Source organism: Sciurus carolinensis, chromosome 6 (genome assembly GCF_902686445.1).
Source record: "Sciurus carolinensis chromosome 6, mSciCar1.2, whole genome shotgun sequence".
In the NCBI taxonomy this organism is placed as follows: domain Eukaryota; kingdom Metazoa; phylum Chordata; class Mammalia; order Rodentia; family Sciuridae; genus Sciurus; species Sciurus carolinensis.
Window position 1 is genome coordinate 111,351,534 of NC_062218.1, and position 18,497 is coordinate 111,370,030.

The 18,497-nt window shown below is 37.0% G+C and overlaps 1 protein-coding gene across 1 annotated transcript in view; it reads left to right on the forward strand.

Annotated features, from left to right (window-relative positions):
* Nucleotides 1–18,497, forward strand: part of Fbn2 (fibrillin 2) — a 228,018-nt gene that overhangs the window by 185,098 nt on the left and 24,423 nt on the right. The window contains 16 exon segments of the mRNA XM_047555526.1: nt 533–658; nt 1,245–1,397; nt 2,458–2,526; nt 3,100–3,225; nt 3,414–3,539; nt 4,157–4,282; nt 6,070–6,186; nt 7,685–7,813; nt 8,315–8,434; nt 11,353–11,478; nt 11,761–11,913; nt 12,777–12,842; nt 13,144–13,269; nt 13,831–13,950; nt 14,889–15,011; nt 15,476–15,607. Coding sequence (XP_047411482.1) covers nt 533–658; nt 1,245–1,397; nt 2,458–2,526; nt 3,100–3,225; nt 3,414–3,539; nt 4,157–4,282; nt 6,070–6,186; nt 7,685–7,813; nt 8,315–8,434; nt 11,353–11,478; nt 11,761–11,913; nt 12,777–12,842; nt 13,144–13,269; nt 13,831–13,950; nt 14,889–15,011; nt 15,476–15,607 — 1,938 coding nt within the window.

The following is an 18,497-nucleotide window of genomic DNA, read 5'->3' on the forward strand; positions in this document are numbered from 1 at the left end:
TCAATTAAAAATATTTAGGTGCCAAGTAAATTTATTTTTGCCACCTTAGAATAATTTCTTTATAAGATTTGTATTTGTTTTAGTACTGGGTAGTATTTTTTTCTTTTGAAGAAAGCTATACCTGTGTCATCTAAATGCATATCTTGGGTATTTTCTTTCTTTCTGAATTTTGTATAAATATACAATTAGAGAATCATCTATGCATCTGTTCAGTAATCTAAATAATATAAACTCATCAAAAGTATATTTATTAGTCAAGTGCTATGATGCACACCCATAATCCCAGCAACTTGGGAAGCTAAAGCAGGAGAACTGAAAATTTGAGGCCAATCTCAGCAGCTTAGTAAGACCCTCAGTGACTTACTAATATCCTGTCTCAACATTAAAAAAAATAAAATAAAAGAACTATGGTTATGACTCAGTAGTATAAAGCACCTCGGTTCAATCCTCAGTAAGGAAAAAATAATTTTATGTATAATTATATATATATGTGTGTGTCTTTATTAATTTGTGGATATTTTGACTGTTTAAGATATTGATGAGTGTTTTGCACATCCTGGTGTGTGTGGGCCTGGGACCTGCTACAACACCCTGGGAAATTACACCTGCATTTGCCCACCTGAGTACATGCAGGTCAATGGAGGCCACAATTGCATGGGTAAGTACAGGCTGCTGAGATTAATTAAGTAGGCCATAGTTGTTGACTGCACATGTAAGGCACATCTGTCTCAGAATTATTGTTCAGAAAGTTTGGATATTAAATTTTCATAAATATTGAAATATTTAAGAGTCTTATAAATTATTGACTCTGCATCAAGTTTTTGTCTTTTAGCTATATAGTTACATTTTTAAAAATCTGAAGTAAAAGTGTTTATTGAATGTTGCTGCTGTGTATCCTAAAATAAATTTAATTCTCCATTTATATAAACAATAGTATTGTACAATAAAAGAATATGTAAAATTTAATACTTAATTCTTTTTAAATTAAGTACATGTTTTTGAGTGGAGAAATAAACATATATTAACATTGTATCCCAAGAAACTTGTAAATGAAATCCCTTATCTAAAAATGGGAGCTGTTAATATAGAAATGATTTATAATTTAAGATTATTTTAAGGTACCTAAAATGATAGAGAAAAAAATTTTTAGAGTTCTGTTAATCAATAAAGGATGATGTTACGGGTGTGGGGACTTCCTTAAGTGCTAGCTGATATGAATAGCTAGTTTATTCTTTTCTGTGTAGACATGAGAAAAAGCTTTTGCTACCGAAGCTACAATGGAACCACTTGTGAAAATGAGTTGCCTTTTAATGTGACAAAGAGGATGTGCTGCTGCACATACAATGTTGGCAAAGCCTGGAACAAACCGTGCGAACCTTGCCCAACACCAGGAACAGGTAAGCACGCAGCCCACACTTGCACTGGAGTTATGATATGTTACGTGTACACACATATGCATAACACTGTAGTAAAAATTAGCATGTACTACAACCAGAGAAGCTCAGTTCCGAAAATATCCAGGAGCTGCCACTTACTGTGTGACCTTGGAGAGAATTTATCCTTTCTGGAACCAATTCCTCATATATAAAATAGAGATAACTAATAAATAGTGACAAGGAGTAATTCATATGGTTGTAATAATGATTAATTAGGTGATGAATATAAATTCTAATTTGCATATTTGCCAGCCAGGCAATTGAAAACCATTAAACTGAACATCGGGATGCTCGGTGTATATTGGTGGATGAAATCTATAAAACCCTTGCCCTCATAGTGCTTGGAGTAAAAGTGTGAATTACAAGTTTTACCTAGTACTCTTTTCAGGAATTTTACTGACATGCAACAGTGGTCATCAGAAGCATTTTGCTTCATAAAAATTAATACTCTTAAATTTCCTTTGCTTTGGTGAATTACATTTAGGAAAAAACTCTCACAGTCTCTGTTCAATTTCATAATCATTTTTTACTCCTCAATTTTCACATTCCAACCAATAGTTGCCTTTGGTTTAAAAGATAAAATTCACATCTCTCATTATTGGTTGTTAACCTACAAAACCATTTTTCCTGTCTGTCCTTGTGTGATCATAATCCCTTCTTAAAGTCATGCCATAATCTTTTTTTTAATTTATGTATATTGGATAATTTTTAAAGCTCTGTATATCATAAGAAAAAAGTTTGAATGTCCTAAAAAGATGTTTTAAATTTCATAATGATATACTTATCATCTAATTTCAGAGTAGTAGAAAGTTAATGAGAGAAATAGCAATAATGTTAGAGAATGCCTAGATCTACTATTTACAGAAGCTGCCATTGTTTATCAAATAAATATAATTGAAATTAAAATGTCTGGTTGTGAATAAGATAAAATGTATTTATAAAAGTAATACTATTAAAATGTTATTTTGAATGAATGAACTTGAGCATGTTAAGGGTACATTGTTTTATTTATATTTTAAAGCTGACTTTAAAACCATATGTGGAAATATTCCTGGATTCACCTTTGACATTCACACAGGAAAAGCTGTTGGTAAGTTTTTGCAGATCATGTTTATGCATATTATGTGTGTACACACACACACACACACATACACATATATATATACATAATCTATTAAAATATGCTCAGGATTTTTTTTAAGGGTACTAAAAAATATAATAATCTGAATTTCAGAGAGGAAAAAACATGCTTACTGATTCTAACCAAGTGTTAGTAGTTGTATTATTCCATCAACCAAGTCTGGTGACTGAGTTATGTTAGTTATTTAATAGTTATACAGTAGTGACTATTAGGGTGACCTGATTCACAACTTGAAGAGGGGGCTTCATTCCCCAAGAAGTTCATTTTCCCAATCAACCCTAAAATCATGTTGTATATTTTATCAGTCACTTAAATTTTTCCATTGCTGTTTAGAGGAATTCATCTATTTTATGGTTTCTGTGTTTTCATAAGCCACAAAATCATTCCTGCTATTATATACCTTTGATGTTTGTGACACTGAATGTACATTCTCATTGCAGGTATGCATAGCATTATTTGAGGTTATATGGCAAATACATTAAGCAGAACCACATACACTTTACCAAATCTCTTCAATTTCAGACATTGATGAATGTAAAGAGATTCCAGGAATTTGTGCAAATGGTGTGTGCATTAACCAGATTGGCAGTTTCCGCTGTGAATGCCCTACAGGATTCAGTTACAATGACCTGCTCTTGGTCTGTGAAGGTAATTCTGAATAATATATGTCCTTCACCAAAAAGAGTTTTGGTGTACATAAATGGTGTTTAAGCTATAGTCTGACTTTCATTATTTCTTCTGAAGTCCTTTAAGACTTGATCATCAAAGTGGTGGCGTGCCTGTAACCCTAAGGCAATGATGAATCCCTCTTTATCTTGGAACTGTTGCTCTTTCAGACATTGATGAGTGCAGTAATGGTGACAATCTCTGCCAGCGAAATGCAGACTGCATCAACAGTCCCGGCAGCTACCGCTGCGAATGTGCTGCAGGCTTCAAACTCTCACCCAATGGGGCCTGTGTAGGTAAGAAAGAGGGTGACAGGCACCACACACAAGAGCCTTTGAGTTTTCTACACTAAAAGAGGGTGTACCCGGGCTCAGTGGTGCACTCTTGGAATCCCAGTGGCTTGGGAGGCTGAGACAGAAGGATCTGAAATTCAAGGCCAACTGGGCAATTTTTGGATGTAGTTCAGTGATAGAGCACCCCTCAGTTCAATTCCCAGTACTGAAAAAAAAAAAAGGTGGGGGGAGGAGAGTCCAAATTTTTCTACCAAACTATAACTTCAAGGATAATTTTGAAAAGATTTTCTAATTCAGTCTGTTTATTTACAATGAACCTGTTTCACCATATATTTTAGATTATTTTGTTAAGAAGAGAGGTTCCTTTAATAGATTTCCCTGGAATAAAATAGTATCCTTGATACCAATCAACCTAAAAAAATTCATGATTAAAAAAGAGACTTGGATACTTTGAAAGCCCTGCTTATTTTGATTCAGCTATTGTTATGGTTCATTTTCAGCCTGTCTGTAATAATTAATAGCAGGTTAGAAAAAAATGCATCTGTGAAAAATGAAGGAATCTTAATAAAAATCAGATATGTGAAACATGTGGGTTTTTTTTTTTTTTTTGTTTATTATAGATCGCAATGAATGTTTAGAAATTCCTAATGTTTGCAGTCATGGCCTGTGTGTTGATTTGCAAGGAAGTTACCAGTGCATCTGCCACAATGGCTTTAAGGCTTCTCAAGACCAGACCATGTGCATGGGTAAGAACATTTAGTTCCAAGGAGTGAAATGGGGCTGAGACTCCAAGATAGATTACGGTTGTCACGTGCCATCAGTAACTGCCATGTTGCTGCCATGTTAAACTGTTTAAGCCTTTTATGCAGAGCGCAGTTTGCAGGCAGGGACATAAAACAGTGTTCCTCGGTTCAGTGATTCTCAACTTTTCTCCTCTGAAGACACTCATGTGCTTGACACGCACTCTGAGACACTGAGGGTTGTATAAAGTTCACAATACCAGCTCCTCTTTACCCCACTGGCTTCCCCCTCAAAAGAGCCTTTCAGAATGCAAGGGAGTAGTAAGAGTGACAGTATTAACTGGTTATAGAGCACAGCGTGCACACTCTTTTTACACAAATTATTGAATAATTCAGGATTTATCTGCATCTTGTGTATTTTATCACTTAAAATAGTTGTAGAAGCAAATACAGCCAAGCTCTTTAAAAATTCCCAGTAGCTAATATAACGATTAGTTAAGTGATAATAGTGTTCAGTTAAGCACTTGCTGAGCTGATGATTAATAAGCTTTCAAAGGCAGATGGGCTTGTTGCCTTGAGGCTGGGACTGAGCATAACTCCTTAAATCTGATGTCAGCGATTGGCTCTGCCTCTGCCTGAACTTTCTCTCTATGCTTTGCCCTTGAAAGAGGAAAATGAAATTAAAAACTTGGCTATTTATAATTAGCATGTTCTCAGTGTGGAAAAAGCAAGGGTTATGCATCTACTCTTTTGGTATTCCAGATACTGTCTAGGTGAGTATTAAAATCAGGTTTTGGAATTCCTGAATTCATTTCCTTCATGGCATATCTATGCAACAAGGAACACCTGGAGAACTTCCCCACTCATCTGTGACCTCCTAAGGCCTCCGCTTCCCAACCTCTGCTGCTGTGACAGGAAAAATTCTTTTAACTGTTGCTCGTACAAAGGAAAAGAGGCTCTGGTCCTATTTGCATGGACTTTTTGTACTTCTCCTGTACGCCCAGAGAGTATGATTTGCCAAAAAATATGTGAGATTTACGGTTCAGAAATTCACATGGGGGACATCTGCTCCGACTCTTAGCAGTTCTTCCATGATTAAAGTTCATCAGTCCCCTCAGTCAGAGCTTCCTTCCTAAGGAGGAGCGCCCCATTTTTGCATGGTAGACTTTCAGCAGCCTGGAATTCACAGTCCCAGGAGTACACTCTCTTATGATGGATGGCCTAAGTATTTTGACTTTAGTCTTTTGGAAGGCTAATGATAGTGAGTTCTAAATAAACCCTAATTTGGAGTTTAAATTAAAGTTTAAAATGAAAGAAACTAAAGTTTATCTTTGTTTTCTCAAATTAAGGTCTATAAACTTCTGGGCAAGTGTTTATGGTATTTAATAGAACAAATTATTTTAATATTTCGAAAGATCCATTTCCTTACAATTGACAAGCAGACCTATTTATTTAAAAAATTTCTGCTGAGGAAATGCTTGATTAGGTGAGATCTTAGTGCTGTATGTGCCTAATATGTCATTAAACTGTATGTTTTTTATAATTTTGTGATTTTGACTTTTTTCTACCTCATACTTATTTTTCTCAAATAAATATGGGCCCCTAGTACTATACTGAGAAAAATATACAAAAAGTGAATACCATTTTTTCTCTAATTAAAAGTTGAATTCTGGACTGGGGAGATAGCTCAGCTGGTAGAGTGCTTGCCTTGCAAGCACAAGGCCCTGAGTTTGATCCCCAGTACTGCAAAAAAAAAAAAAGTTGAATTCCTTTAAGCTTTTGTTTCTTTGCAGATGTTGATGAGTGTGAGCGGCACCCATGTGGAAACGGAACTTGCAAAAACACTGTTGGATCCTATAATTGTCTGTGCTACCCAGGCTTTGAACTCACTCACAATAATGACTGCCTAGGTAAGTCCATTGGTCAGTCCTTTATTGCTTCTGTTTCTTTTCCACGGACTATTCTGAAACAAATCATAAAACCAGAGACCAAAAATAGCTCCTATTATTAAAATGGAAAATATGTCAAAAGATATGCAGTATCATTGACCAATTTCTAGTTAACTAAAATCATTTTTTGACCTAAATAATCACAAGACAATACACTACTTTTAACCCTTTTGTCAATTGACTAATCAATTTAGGAGAAAAGGCCATTCAGATGATAGTAAACATTTTGGAACTGATTTATGTTTTAGATTGCTTTCACCTCTTAGATGAGATTGAAAGTGGACATTTTTTTATTTCAATGTTACTATAAGTATTTCATACAAGTCTATTCTTGATTTGCAATTCAAATGTCCTTATAAACATGTAGTATCTTAAAATTTTATTTTCCCTCAGCTTTTGAAGACTAAACGCCTTTCCCTACAAAAATAGTGCATGGTGACTAGGTTTCCAGAAACTTCTCCCATGCATAGTATAGGTGTGTAGCCTGTGCATACTTACATAACAAATGGGACCTGGGAATTAACAATGAGTGGGAGAGGTTTCTGAAGTGAGTAGAGGAAGCAATAAGAAAAATGACAACACATGCGTATCCCATGTGCCAGGCTCTGTGTCAGTACTTTGCAGCCTAATATGTTTAAATTACATGACCCTGCAAGGTGTGTGGAAATAACTTAGGATTTCTAGAGCATGAGACCTTCACAACTTAACCCCACCCACTTCCTCAGCTAACCAGACTCACGTTCCTGTTGGCTTTATTTTTCAAAATTCTGCAATTGTGATAAAGTTTTACAGCCAATTGGACTTTTTTTCAACTTCTACCTCTCTGTAGTTTCTTAAGCACTATATAGGCAGGGAAAACTAGAAGACCCAGGCATGACTCTGACAAAGGCACAGTCTTCCAGCAACCCAGGAAATCACTCACGTGTAATCACCTCGAAATTTCACTAAACGCCTACCTTTTAATGTCCTTTTTGTTTTTTAAATTCTGTATTATGTCTGCAATTTTGAGGTGTTTTTATATTAACCGGTTTTTCTGTATTTAGCATGCTCAATTATTTATGTATATTTTGTGGTTAACATACTTAATCTCCAGGTAATGGATCTACAAATTAAACTATTAAGTTAAATCCCGTATAACCCCTTGCATCCAGAAAAAGAAATACTTTTCAGTTGGACAAAAATAGAAGGCTTCACCTTAAACCTTCGACTTTTATCTGGTTATAAATTCATGAGTTGTATTAGTACCAAAAATGCACCTTTGTGGCTGAAATACAATAGGAGTATATGTGACTTTATTAGTTACATGATTCTCGTGTGCCATTTTTTTCTGTGCTGATTGGGAATTGTAATGTAGGGTTTTTGCAGATGTAGAACAATGAATGTGTTTTTAAGATTCTGCTAGTGAAATCCCATGCATGCAGGAGCTGTCTCTGAAAAGCTAACTCCTGTTTGCTTATAGACATAGATGAGTGCAGTTCCTTTTTCGGTCAAGTGTGCAGGAATGGACGGTGTTTCAATGAAATTGGCTCCTTCAAGTGTTTATGTAATGAAGGTTATGAACTTACTCCAGATGGCAAAAACTGTATAGGTAAGTATCTAAACAGCATATGACCTTCATGGTATTTGATGGCATTTGATTTTGTGCAATAATGTGAATCCCCCTGCCCCGCCCCAGCCACCACACACACACATACTTAGGGAATCTCATTCACATTTCATTTGATCATTAGATCACATGAACGAGATAAGCTATGATAGGGAAGTTTTGGTCTAAGATGTTAGCCAACAGTTGGGAATGTGTCCTAGACATTGTTTTCATTGGGAACAGAGCTGGAGGCTGTCAATGGCTCAATAAAAGTGAGCAAAGGAAATAAATCAAGAAAATTAACTTAACAAAACAGAACTACCTAGCATGTCAGAAAAGTATCACAAGCATATCTGTCTGTGGTGTCCCAGGTAGGCAGGTGCCCTATCACTGAGCTACATTCCCAGCCCTGAATTCATGTTAATATCATTCAGCAGATGGATCAATTTATGTAACAGTCATCTAATGTTTTAATTATTTTTTTTCTTTTCTTTCTCTCTAAAGATACTAATGAGTGTGTTGCCCTTCCTGGCTCTTGTTCTCCTGGGACCTGTCAGAATTTGGAGGGATCCTTCAGATGCATCTGTCCCCCAGGGTATGAAGTAAAAAGCGAGAACTGCATTGGTAAGATTAGAATTCATTCTGAAGTTGACAATTTGTGAAGTATTAATAAGACTTGGTACAGAGCTGGCAGAAATAGATCGAATCTCAGTCACCACAAGCATGCGAACGTATGGAATTAAATATAGAGCTGCCTACATCTGTTTTATTAAACCATCAGAAATAATTTGATACTAGGAATAAAAAACTTAGGGATGTGGGATTTTTCATTAACAGAAATCTTATGCTAGTCAAGGAATTTTCATCATACTCTAATCTTTTTTCCAAATGTCAACAGAGACTTTCTACTGAATTTAAAGAGTGTCTACAAAAATTGTAATCTTTGGCACCCAACTTTAAAAAAGTTATTAAAGGTGTCTAGGGTCCTAGAAATATGAAGTAGAAAATCTTGACAGTTCTGCTGAGACTTTTTTTTCTTGGGAAGGCCTCATGTCAAAACAGAAAATATTAATCCACTTGTCATAACAGATGTTTTTCTGTGGAAACTCCTCCAGCACACGAGAACAGCATAACCACATCAAAAGTGGGTCCCAGGATTGCCTAGTGGACATGATGAAGGTTGACCTTTATACAGTTCACTTTATTTCACTTTTATACAAATTATTTTTTACAGCCTTGTTGAAATTCAGAAGCACCAGCATCTTAGTGTGGTTTTTCTAACGTGAAAAAATTGCTAAAGATTTCTACTGCCTTTGAGTTATGCTACTTTTCAAATTCTATCGCTTTTGGCAAGATTCCATCTAAAGATATGTAGCACTACTATTTACAGTAAGAGGGTTGTGAAGCTGAAAGAAGCCATTTATTTACTGCATAGAATTTAATTATGTTTCAGACCATTTAATTAGACAATATGAGTATCCCTACTTGTGCTGATTTTCTGATTTTTATAGTTTATAAAAAAAATCTTATAAGATTGTCCAGCTAAAATAATAGATAGTTATACTGGAATCATTTTAATAAGAAGCTTCTTTTATTTTTTCACACTTAATCTTTTTTAATAAGTCAGTTGGAATCTCTTTTTTTAATATATATATATATATATACATATATATATATATATATGTATGTATTTAGTTGTAGGTGGACATGATACCTTTATTTTATTTTTATGTTGTGGTGAGGATTGAACCCAGGGCCTCACGCATGCTAGGCGAGTGCTCTACCACTGAGCCACAACCCCAGCTTCTCATATTTAATCTTGATTCTTCACGTGTCCATGATCCATCTTTTCATAGAACAATAATAGCAGCTATAGCCACCATATACATACATATTCATAGGCTTCTTTATTTCAGATAATCTTGGCTGCCTTTTATAGTTAATTTTGGCTGCCTTTTCTCTTAGTGAAAATATAGGTATCTATGACTTAGTTAACAGTTTATTGAACTTCAGAACTATTTTCCTTTTCATAAACATTCTTAGTTATACCACTGTTTTTCATCTCTGAAAATTTGGCTTTTAATCTTTCTTCACTATATTAACATTTCCTTTAGTCTAGGGTCTCTTCTGCCAGTTTTTCATTCTTCCTAACATGAGCACACATGCTTATACACATGTGCATAACTGTGTGTACACACATATAAATCCATGTTCTAGGTGGTTAAAAACAAAAATACACAAAAATTGCCTTCAGGGAACTTGCTGCCTAATGGGAGAGATGTGTTTTGTGAGTAACCCTATTTTGTGTAGTCATCACAACAAACACTGCTCTGGAGGCATGTCTGGGTGTGGGAGCACAGCATGAGCTTGTGAATAATCTTGGTAGTGGTGAGAGGTTGGAGCATCAAGGAAACCTTCACAAAGGACCCATAACACTCTGGTTGGTTGGGAATTTGCTAATGAAAGAAGAAAAGAGAACAGAAGAAGCTATTTGAAAATAGGCAATACAAGCATGGTCAAGAATATCATGGGGCCAGCTCAGAAGATTGAACTTAATCTTCCAGGCAGTGTGGAGGCATTGCAAGGATGTTTGGTTTTTTTGTTTTTTGGAAGGGCTGTGATATGACTTGTTCACTAAAATTCTGCAGATACGAATTGAGATCTTAGTATGAACCAGACACCACACCCTAGGGGTTGGGGATGCAATGTAAGCTAAAGTGACATGGCACGTCCTCATGGAACTTGTGTTCTGATGTGTCTGAAGTTATGTGATATTGTTTCACTCAGTTAAAGTAACCCATAAAACACGCACTTTCCATGAAAAAATGTACAAACACCATTGGTGGGATATCCTTATTTATTTTAAGGAACCATTCTGGGGTCAGGGGGAAATGACAACATTCTCAATGTAGCTGAGTCCTCCTACTTCCATAGGCACAAGTTTTCAAAGTGATCAGATGGATGCTTTAGAAAAGCACCCAGCCTTGGTGGCAGTGAGAGAAGAGAGGAAAGATGCAGAAGTCTGAGGCTTACAGTGATACAGGTGACAACTAAAGATGGGTTGAAGAATACTGAGGAGGTAGAGTTGAAGCCCATGTGCTGTTTGCACATGGGGGTTAAAAGATCAGAGGGATAAATAAGGTTGGCTCCATGCTCCCCATTAGGATTATTGAGAGAAGCATCAGGAAGTGGATCAGCCAGTAGCCACGTTGAGTCTGTGATGCATGAGATGTTGATTTTGTCACCTAAGTAGGCATGTGGAAGAATACACACCTTGAAGATCAAATGCAAGGAGCTAGTGATGACTTAGGACTTCCCACATATGGTTGGTTGGAATTGGATGTGCTATTTAACTCTTGAAGCATATAATAGTTTATTCTAAAAGAACAAATTTAAGCACATACATAATTTAATCTCTTATTTCATACTTATTCTCTATTGGCTGGTAGTATACTATTGTCGTGTGGACAAATACATATTTTTCAGATATTGAACAGTGTATTGGTTTGAATAAACTAACAAATTCTCCCTCTGCTCTGCAGATATAAATGAGTGTGACGAAGATCCCAACATCTGTCTTTTTGGTTCCTGTACCAACACCCCAGGGAGCTTCCAGTGCATCTGCCCCCCTGGCTTTGTACTGTCTGATAATGGACGGAGATGCTTTGGTAAGCTTCGGAATGAATTTTCAGTCATAATTCACCCTTAGAAACTTCAGAGCTAGATGGCAAACCATCATGGCTAGTGTTTTCTCCTAACAAAGTACATGTGTGGTAAAAATATATGTAATTTAAAAATGTAAGTCTTAAAAGTATATGCAACAGACAATTTTTGAGGCCCTATGTGTTCTGCCCATCAGAAATATTCTGACAAAAAGAATTATATACAAATTATTCCATCTGTTTAAATGACCAGTAACGAGCTCTGTTATGTTTGATTTTTTGATTAAGATACTCGCCAGAGTTTCTGCTTCACAAATTTTGAGAATGGGAAGTGTTCAGTACCCAAAGCTTTCAACACCACCAAAGCAAAATGCTGCTGCAGTAAGATGCCCGGAGAGGGCTGGGGTGACCCCTGTGAGCTGTGCCCCAAAGATGATGAAGGTAAGAGTGACAGCATAAACACATTTGCACCAGGGTTTTAATGTCTGTTGAATCAGTGTGACATGTAATTTATGAATTTTTTGAGGGTGATATGATCCCCTCATAGATGGATTTTGATGGTTCAGTGAGCATCCTCCTCTGGGAAACTTCTTTCAACATTTGTATACAACATGTGTAAGTGCAGGGAGACTTGCCCATGTATCTCATTTTTCCTCCCCTAGTTGGTATTACTTGCTTTCAGAAGAATGAATTTGAGAGATTCAGGGAAGGAGATGTAAGAAGAGAATGGAAATTTTATTCCAGATGGTTGCAGTAGTCTGGTGTGGGAGTCTGTGTGTAGCACATAGAAGGCCTTGGGTCCCCTCCCCAGCACCTCACACACACAAAAAGTCCCACGTGGGCATCATCACAAGCTGTGGTTCTCAGAACATTATGTAAATTCTGAGAGGCGAATCATGCAATAGCTATTCACATAAAGAAACAAGCAACCTCCTACGTTTTGTGAGCATCAGTGAATTGTAGAATAATTCCTGACAGGATCAAAAAGGCCTGGTCTTCAGGTTAGAGGTGGCTTCTGTGAGTAAAGGGCAGGGAGTTCTTTTTTGTGGCTCATTGTTAAGTGAACCAGAAACAGAAAGAACAAGGAGACCTAGGTGGGTGGCACCCTGGTAGGTCAAGTTCAGGTGGCCTTCTGTAAATACACTCAGTGTTGCTTTTGAAATAAATTGTGAAAATAGAAGACTCTTGTTAAGGACATCTGAGTATAAAACAAATAAGTACAATTTCATGTATATTGTTCATTGGTTAAGTTCTCTGATGGTTGATGCTCTGGAATGATGGAAAATTTGTGTATTTCTCCATAGTTGCATTCCAGGACTTGTGTCCATATGGCCATGGAACTGTCCCCAGTCTTCATGACACACGTGAAGGTGTGCTTTCATATATATTTTATTCCTATATTCACATTTTATACAAATATATTATCTTTCATTTACTTTATAAACCATGCTAATTGTACTATGTAACACTTAGTATATTTTATTTAATGCACATATATAATATTTTGTATCATATGCATTGTACATGAGCTTACCATGATATATGAAATACGTGTTTCTCTGACAAAAGAAATATCATGTTTTATTAATTTTAATCTGTGTTGGATAGATATAAACAATAATGGCATGTTGTTTCTGTATGAGGAAGTTCATGGGCAGTTGTATGTTTCAGATGTCAATGAGTGTCTTGAGAGCCCAGGCATTTGTTCAAATGGTCAGTGTATCAACACTGACGGATCTTTTCGCTGTGAATGTCCAATGGGCTACAATCTTGATTACACTGGAGTGCGCTGTGTGGGTGAGTGTTGGCTCCACACAATTTGAAGTTTCTGTTTTATTTCTCAAATTCAACAAAGGGTATCTCAGGTACCCTACGTGGTGGTGGGATTTACAAAGCCAGGATAAGTAACCAGTAACAGTTCTTTCTTCACCTACCCTATCTTTTCCAGTCTGATTTGGTTTACGTGAAGATGGAGAAAGTTTCCTAACCTCCCATCTTCAATCAAGTATATAAACTCTGATCTCTCCAGAGATTTAGAGTTGCCAAAACTTCTAAATGGGAAAGAATTCCACTTACTTTGTCTTTTCACACCTACTCTTAAAACTGAGGACCACATCTCTTTTCTGGATTTGTAATCTTTAGAGAAAGCATTGCAATCTAGGGGTCAGAGCCTTATACAACATTACTTCATAAGTATTGGCATAAAGACCAGCTAGCTTAGACCAGGGGGTGTGAGGGTCATTATGCACTTCAGAGATCCAGGAAATGTGTGAGGGCCAGTGGGGTCTTCATGGGCAAGCTTCTTTAAACTAAAAAGTTCTCCAAGCCTTGTAGCACTTTCTTGCTCTTTTCTTTCAGATACTGATGAGTGTTCAATCGGCAACCCATGTGGAAACGGTACATGTACCAATGTTATTGGGAGTTTTGAATGCAATTGCAATGAAGGCTTTGAGCCAGGACCCATGATGAATTGTGAAGGCAAGTGATCCTTGTCTGTTCATCTTGATATATAAAGTGTATTTTAATATTTTAATCTTCATATTGTTATGCTCCTCTGCTGAAGTTCATATTCATTACAAGTATATTTTCCTTTACCTCAGTGAGCACTCTTTCAAGAGCTGCTCTAAACCCTTATAATTCTAGCATCTAGATCATCTGGGGTTGGCCTCTGCTGATTTTCTTTTCTCTTGAGATTGGGTCACATTTCCCTGGCTCTTTCGTATATTGTTAAATTTGAATTTATACTCGAGATGTTGTGAATGGTATATTCTGAAATAAGTTCTCTTGCTCTGAAGGATGTTGATGCTTTTGTCTCAGGCAGTTAATGTGGGTGAACGCTCTAGTCTGCTATTGTCTGGCAGGCCTGGGGAGGGTGAAGGCTCAGATTTCAGTTCTGCTCTGTAAGCCTTCCTGGCCAGCTTCCTTGCTTTTGCCCCACACGTGCATGGTACAGTCAGCAACTTAGTCTAAGCATGTGGAAAACAGTTTTGTTTCTCTCCAGAGCTTCCCTTACCCTTTAGCAGCATTAGTTAACCCCAGGTTTCCTCTCCTGGTTCTTCTGGACAGAATCTCAAAAAGTTTTTATTGGAGATTGAGCTACCAAGTACAGCCACTACCAGGACAGTGGTCATCTGCAGGGTAATTTCAGAGGGAAGAATGTGGAAATTACTTCTTGCTGATTATTTGCTCTTACTCGCCACTAAGAATTTCGGGTAGTTTTTATATTGTTTTTCCAAAGTTTATAGCAGTTATTTATTGGAGGATGAGTTTACCCTGTACTAATTTCTTCATACCAGAAGTGGAAATCTTATTATCATATTGCTTTTTATATAACCTTCAAGTAAATGCATTTATTTTTTAAAAACAAACAATTAGAGCTCAAGGCTAAGCACATGACTGTCTGTTTCTTTGGTCAGATATCAATGAATGTGCCCAGAACCCACTGCTTTGTGCTTTCCGCTGCATGAACACCTTTGGATCCTATGAATGCACGTGCCCAGTTGGCTATGCCCTCAGGGAGGACCAAAAGATGTGTAAAGGTAAAGCTGCAGACAAGGGAGTCATTGGAACTTTATTTGCCTTGCTGGAGTATATTTTAATAATTTTATAGTTCTCAGCTGACTTCTTCTAGAGCTTTACAAAAATAAATATGACAGCATATTACTGATAGATTTTCATACCTACATAGTGAGACATCTGATGGTTTGTGCAATTAAGTTCAAGAAGGTAGGAGGGGTTAAGTAGCCACCATGTCACAATCTTGGATTCTTATTAAAGCAAATATTGCCCTTCCCTGAACTTGTTGTTAAGACTAAATTCTAAAATGGTTGCAAATCTGGAATATAGCTTACAATTGAAGAGACCAGGATCCACCTTTCTCTTTCACACCATAAAGTAACATGTTAAGAGCCAAAGACCAAAAATGTGACTTAAAATTATTGAAGTATAGCCTGCTGCAGACCATTTCCTATTTTTGTTTTTTCCTGTTAAAAATGCTGTACAGATCTGGATGAGTGTGCAGAAGGGCTGCATGACTGTGAATCCAGAGGCATGATGTGCAAGAATCTGATTGGCACCTTCATGTGCATCTGCCCCCCTGGAATGGCCCGCAGGCCTGACGGAGAAGGCTGTGTAGGTAAGTTTTGAGGGATGATGCAGTGGTGAACATGTGGCTTGAGAACATGTGCCCTTTGGCTTTTCATGATCCTATGTGTCCTGAAACTCTGAAACACTAGATTTAGAAGTGTTGGAAAACTTCTTGAAATGACTCTGTTCATATTACAAAATAGAAACATTAAGTGCCTCATTTTTCTGTTCTCACGTGAGTAAGGAGAGTATTTAAAGAGGCAGGTAGTCTATTACAGACTTCTGTTACAGACACTGATATAATTTTTACCATACTTTTCAACATATTTGGTCCTCAGTTAATTCAAGAATAAAGGGAGGAGGTAGGGCTATTATTTTATGATGCATGCCAGGTCCAGTACCCTGTAAGCTGGCCTGGGTCACCATGTGCATTGCCTCAGCACTGCTTTCCAAGAGTGTTGTCACCTGGGCCACTGCAGCCCACTGCACTGCCTTCCTCCTCCTCATGTAATGCCCCCCCCTCCTTTAATTGACAACCTGCTATTCCTTTCCTAATTTCCCATACCTAGAAAAATGTAGGTATTTTTAAAGGGACATCTGAAGTTCATTAGGAATTCCCTATTTTTGAAAAAATACCAAAACGAATCTCTGAGTGATTGCCTAGGGCTAGGAGTCAGACTAGAGAGTCACTGTAAGTAGACATGAGGATCCCTTTGGAAATGTTCTGAAACTGCGCCATGGCAATGGTTGTACATACATGTAATTTATTGAAAATCATTGAATTGTGCACATCAAATATCCAGATCTTATGGCATGCATATTATACCTCATTTTAACAAATGAATCTACCACAGAAAAGAAATACAAGAAAGTACACTACAACGCTGTTTCTAGCAACAAAACAAAAAAGAAAAGAAAGAAACCACATAATTGTCCACTAGAGAGGAATAGGTAAATGAACTGTGGCATATTCATGCTAGGAAATACAGAGCAGTTACAAGGAGTAAGATGAATATGTGTTTGTACTAATAGAGAACTCTGAGCACATGGTTATAGATCAGTGTAAAGCAATGTGTCATATTTTGAAGAAAATTGTAGATACTGTATGATTTCTGTAGGTACATATGCAAGTAAGGAAATACATAGTAAAAGATTTGAAAAGGAAAACACCAATTCATAGGATGAATTAACCTCCAGGGAAGACAGTGAGATTAGAGATTACTATTCTAGAGTGATCTTAACTCTGTCAGTTTTAATCTTTTACAAAAGAGTTAATTCTTGAATGACATGTGTAATATAAAATTAATTTTTAAATGTATGAAACAACCCATCAGATTATGAGTGGATTTCATAGTGTCTTTGCTTCCAGTCATTATAGTGAAACACCTGAGATAATTAACTTAGAAAAGGCTTATTTTGGTTCATAGTTTTGGAGGTTCCAGTCCATGGTTGGTGGTCCCATGGTTTTGGTTCTGTGGTGAGGCAGTACATCCTGGCAAGAACACATGGCATGGCAAAACTGCTCACCTCCTCAGTAAGGAAGCAAAAGGATGAGAGGAAGGGCTGGGGCTCTGTAATCCCCTTTGGGACATGCTCCTGGTGACCTCATTTATTTGTTAGTTTTCTATCTCTGTGAAAAAAATACCTGAGGAAAACAACTTACAGGAGGAGAGATTTATTTTGGCCCAAGTTTCAGAGGTTCAGTCCATGGTCCGTGGGCTTCCTTGCTGTGGGCCTGTGGTGAGGCAGAGCATCATGACTGAGAGCATGCAGTGGATCAGAGCTGCGTACCTCATGGAGGCCTGAAAGCAGAAAGAGAGAGACAGGACTGGGGACAAGACCTCTGTCATTCATCATGGTCCCACCTCCTACTTTTACGCCACCTCGTAGTCATCCATTCAGTTATGAACCAATCAATGGATTAACCAACTGATGCAATCAGAGTCTTCATGATGAAGTCACTTCCCAAAAGCTCTACCTATGATCATTGCTGCTTTGGGGACCAAGCTTTCAACTCATGATCCTTGGGTAACACTCCAGAGCCAAGCCATGACACTTAAGGACATCTTTCTAGGCTTCTCCTCCTTAAAGGTTCTACCTCCCCTCAGTAGCACTACCCTAGGAATCAAGTCTTTAGCATATGGGCCTTGGGGGACATTTCAACATTCAAACCATAGCATATAATTTCTTCTAACTTATTAGATACTTCATTTCAATGCATTACTTAATGAAGTCAGTGGTTTAGTTGTTTTTCAAAAACACTAGTTTTCTAAGATGTGTAAACTCAGAAGATTAACCTACACTCCTATGTCATAATATATGTTCCTTAAAATCTAGCACTGGGAAAAATGCTAACCTGTATGGAAGGGAGGAAATAGACATTGTTAACTTTACATCCTGTCCTCTTTTTGCACGTAAGACCCATTTTCATTTATTTCTCTTCCTTCTTAATTTTATTTGAGTGAATGTCTTCTCATTTTACTTGTTCAAATACTTAGAAATGTGTTTTGCTTTTTATACATGGAAAATTTCTGATTTCTGTAACCACCTGAATTTTTTCATTACAATATCATTACATTTATATGTATATTTCTGGAAAAGAGTGCCTGCCTCGTGATCAGGTTAAGAACCCAGGTATCTGGTCCTGGAACTGCCCTAAATAAACTGTGTGCCTTCAGAGTGATTGAATTCTCAGTTTCCTCACTGTGTATAGAATTGGTGGAAGGGGTGGAGTAGAGGGGTGTTTACTCTGCCCCTAATATTCCATAATTATATGAACTTTCTTTTTCAAAGAAAAGATCCAGGGCCACATTTTACATGTGTATTTTTCCTTGTTAAATGACAATACAAAATATGTAGGTTCTGGAACTTTTCTGATCCTCAAGCTCTTCATTATACCACACTGATAACTGAAATGTCCACAAATGTCTTATTTTTGA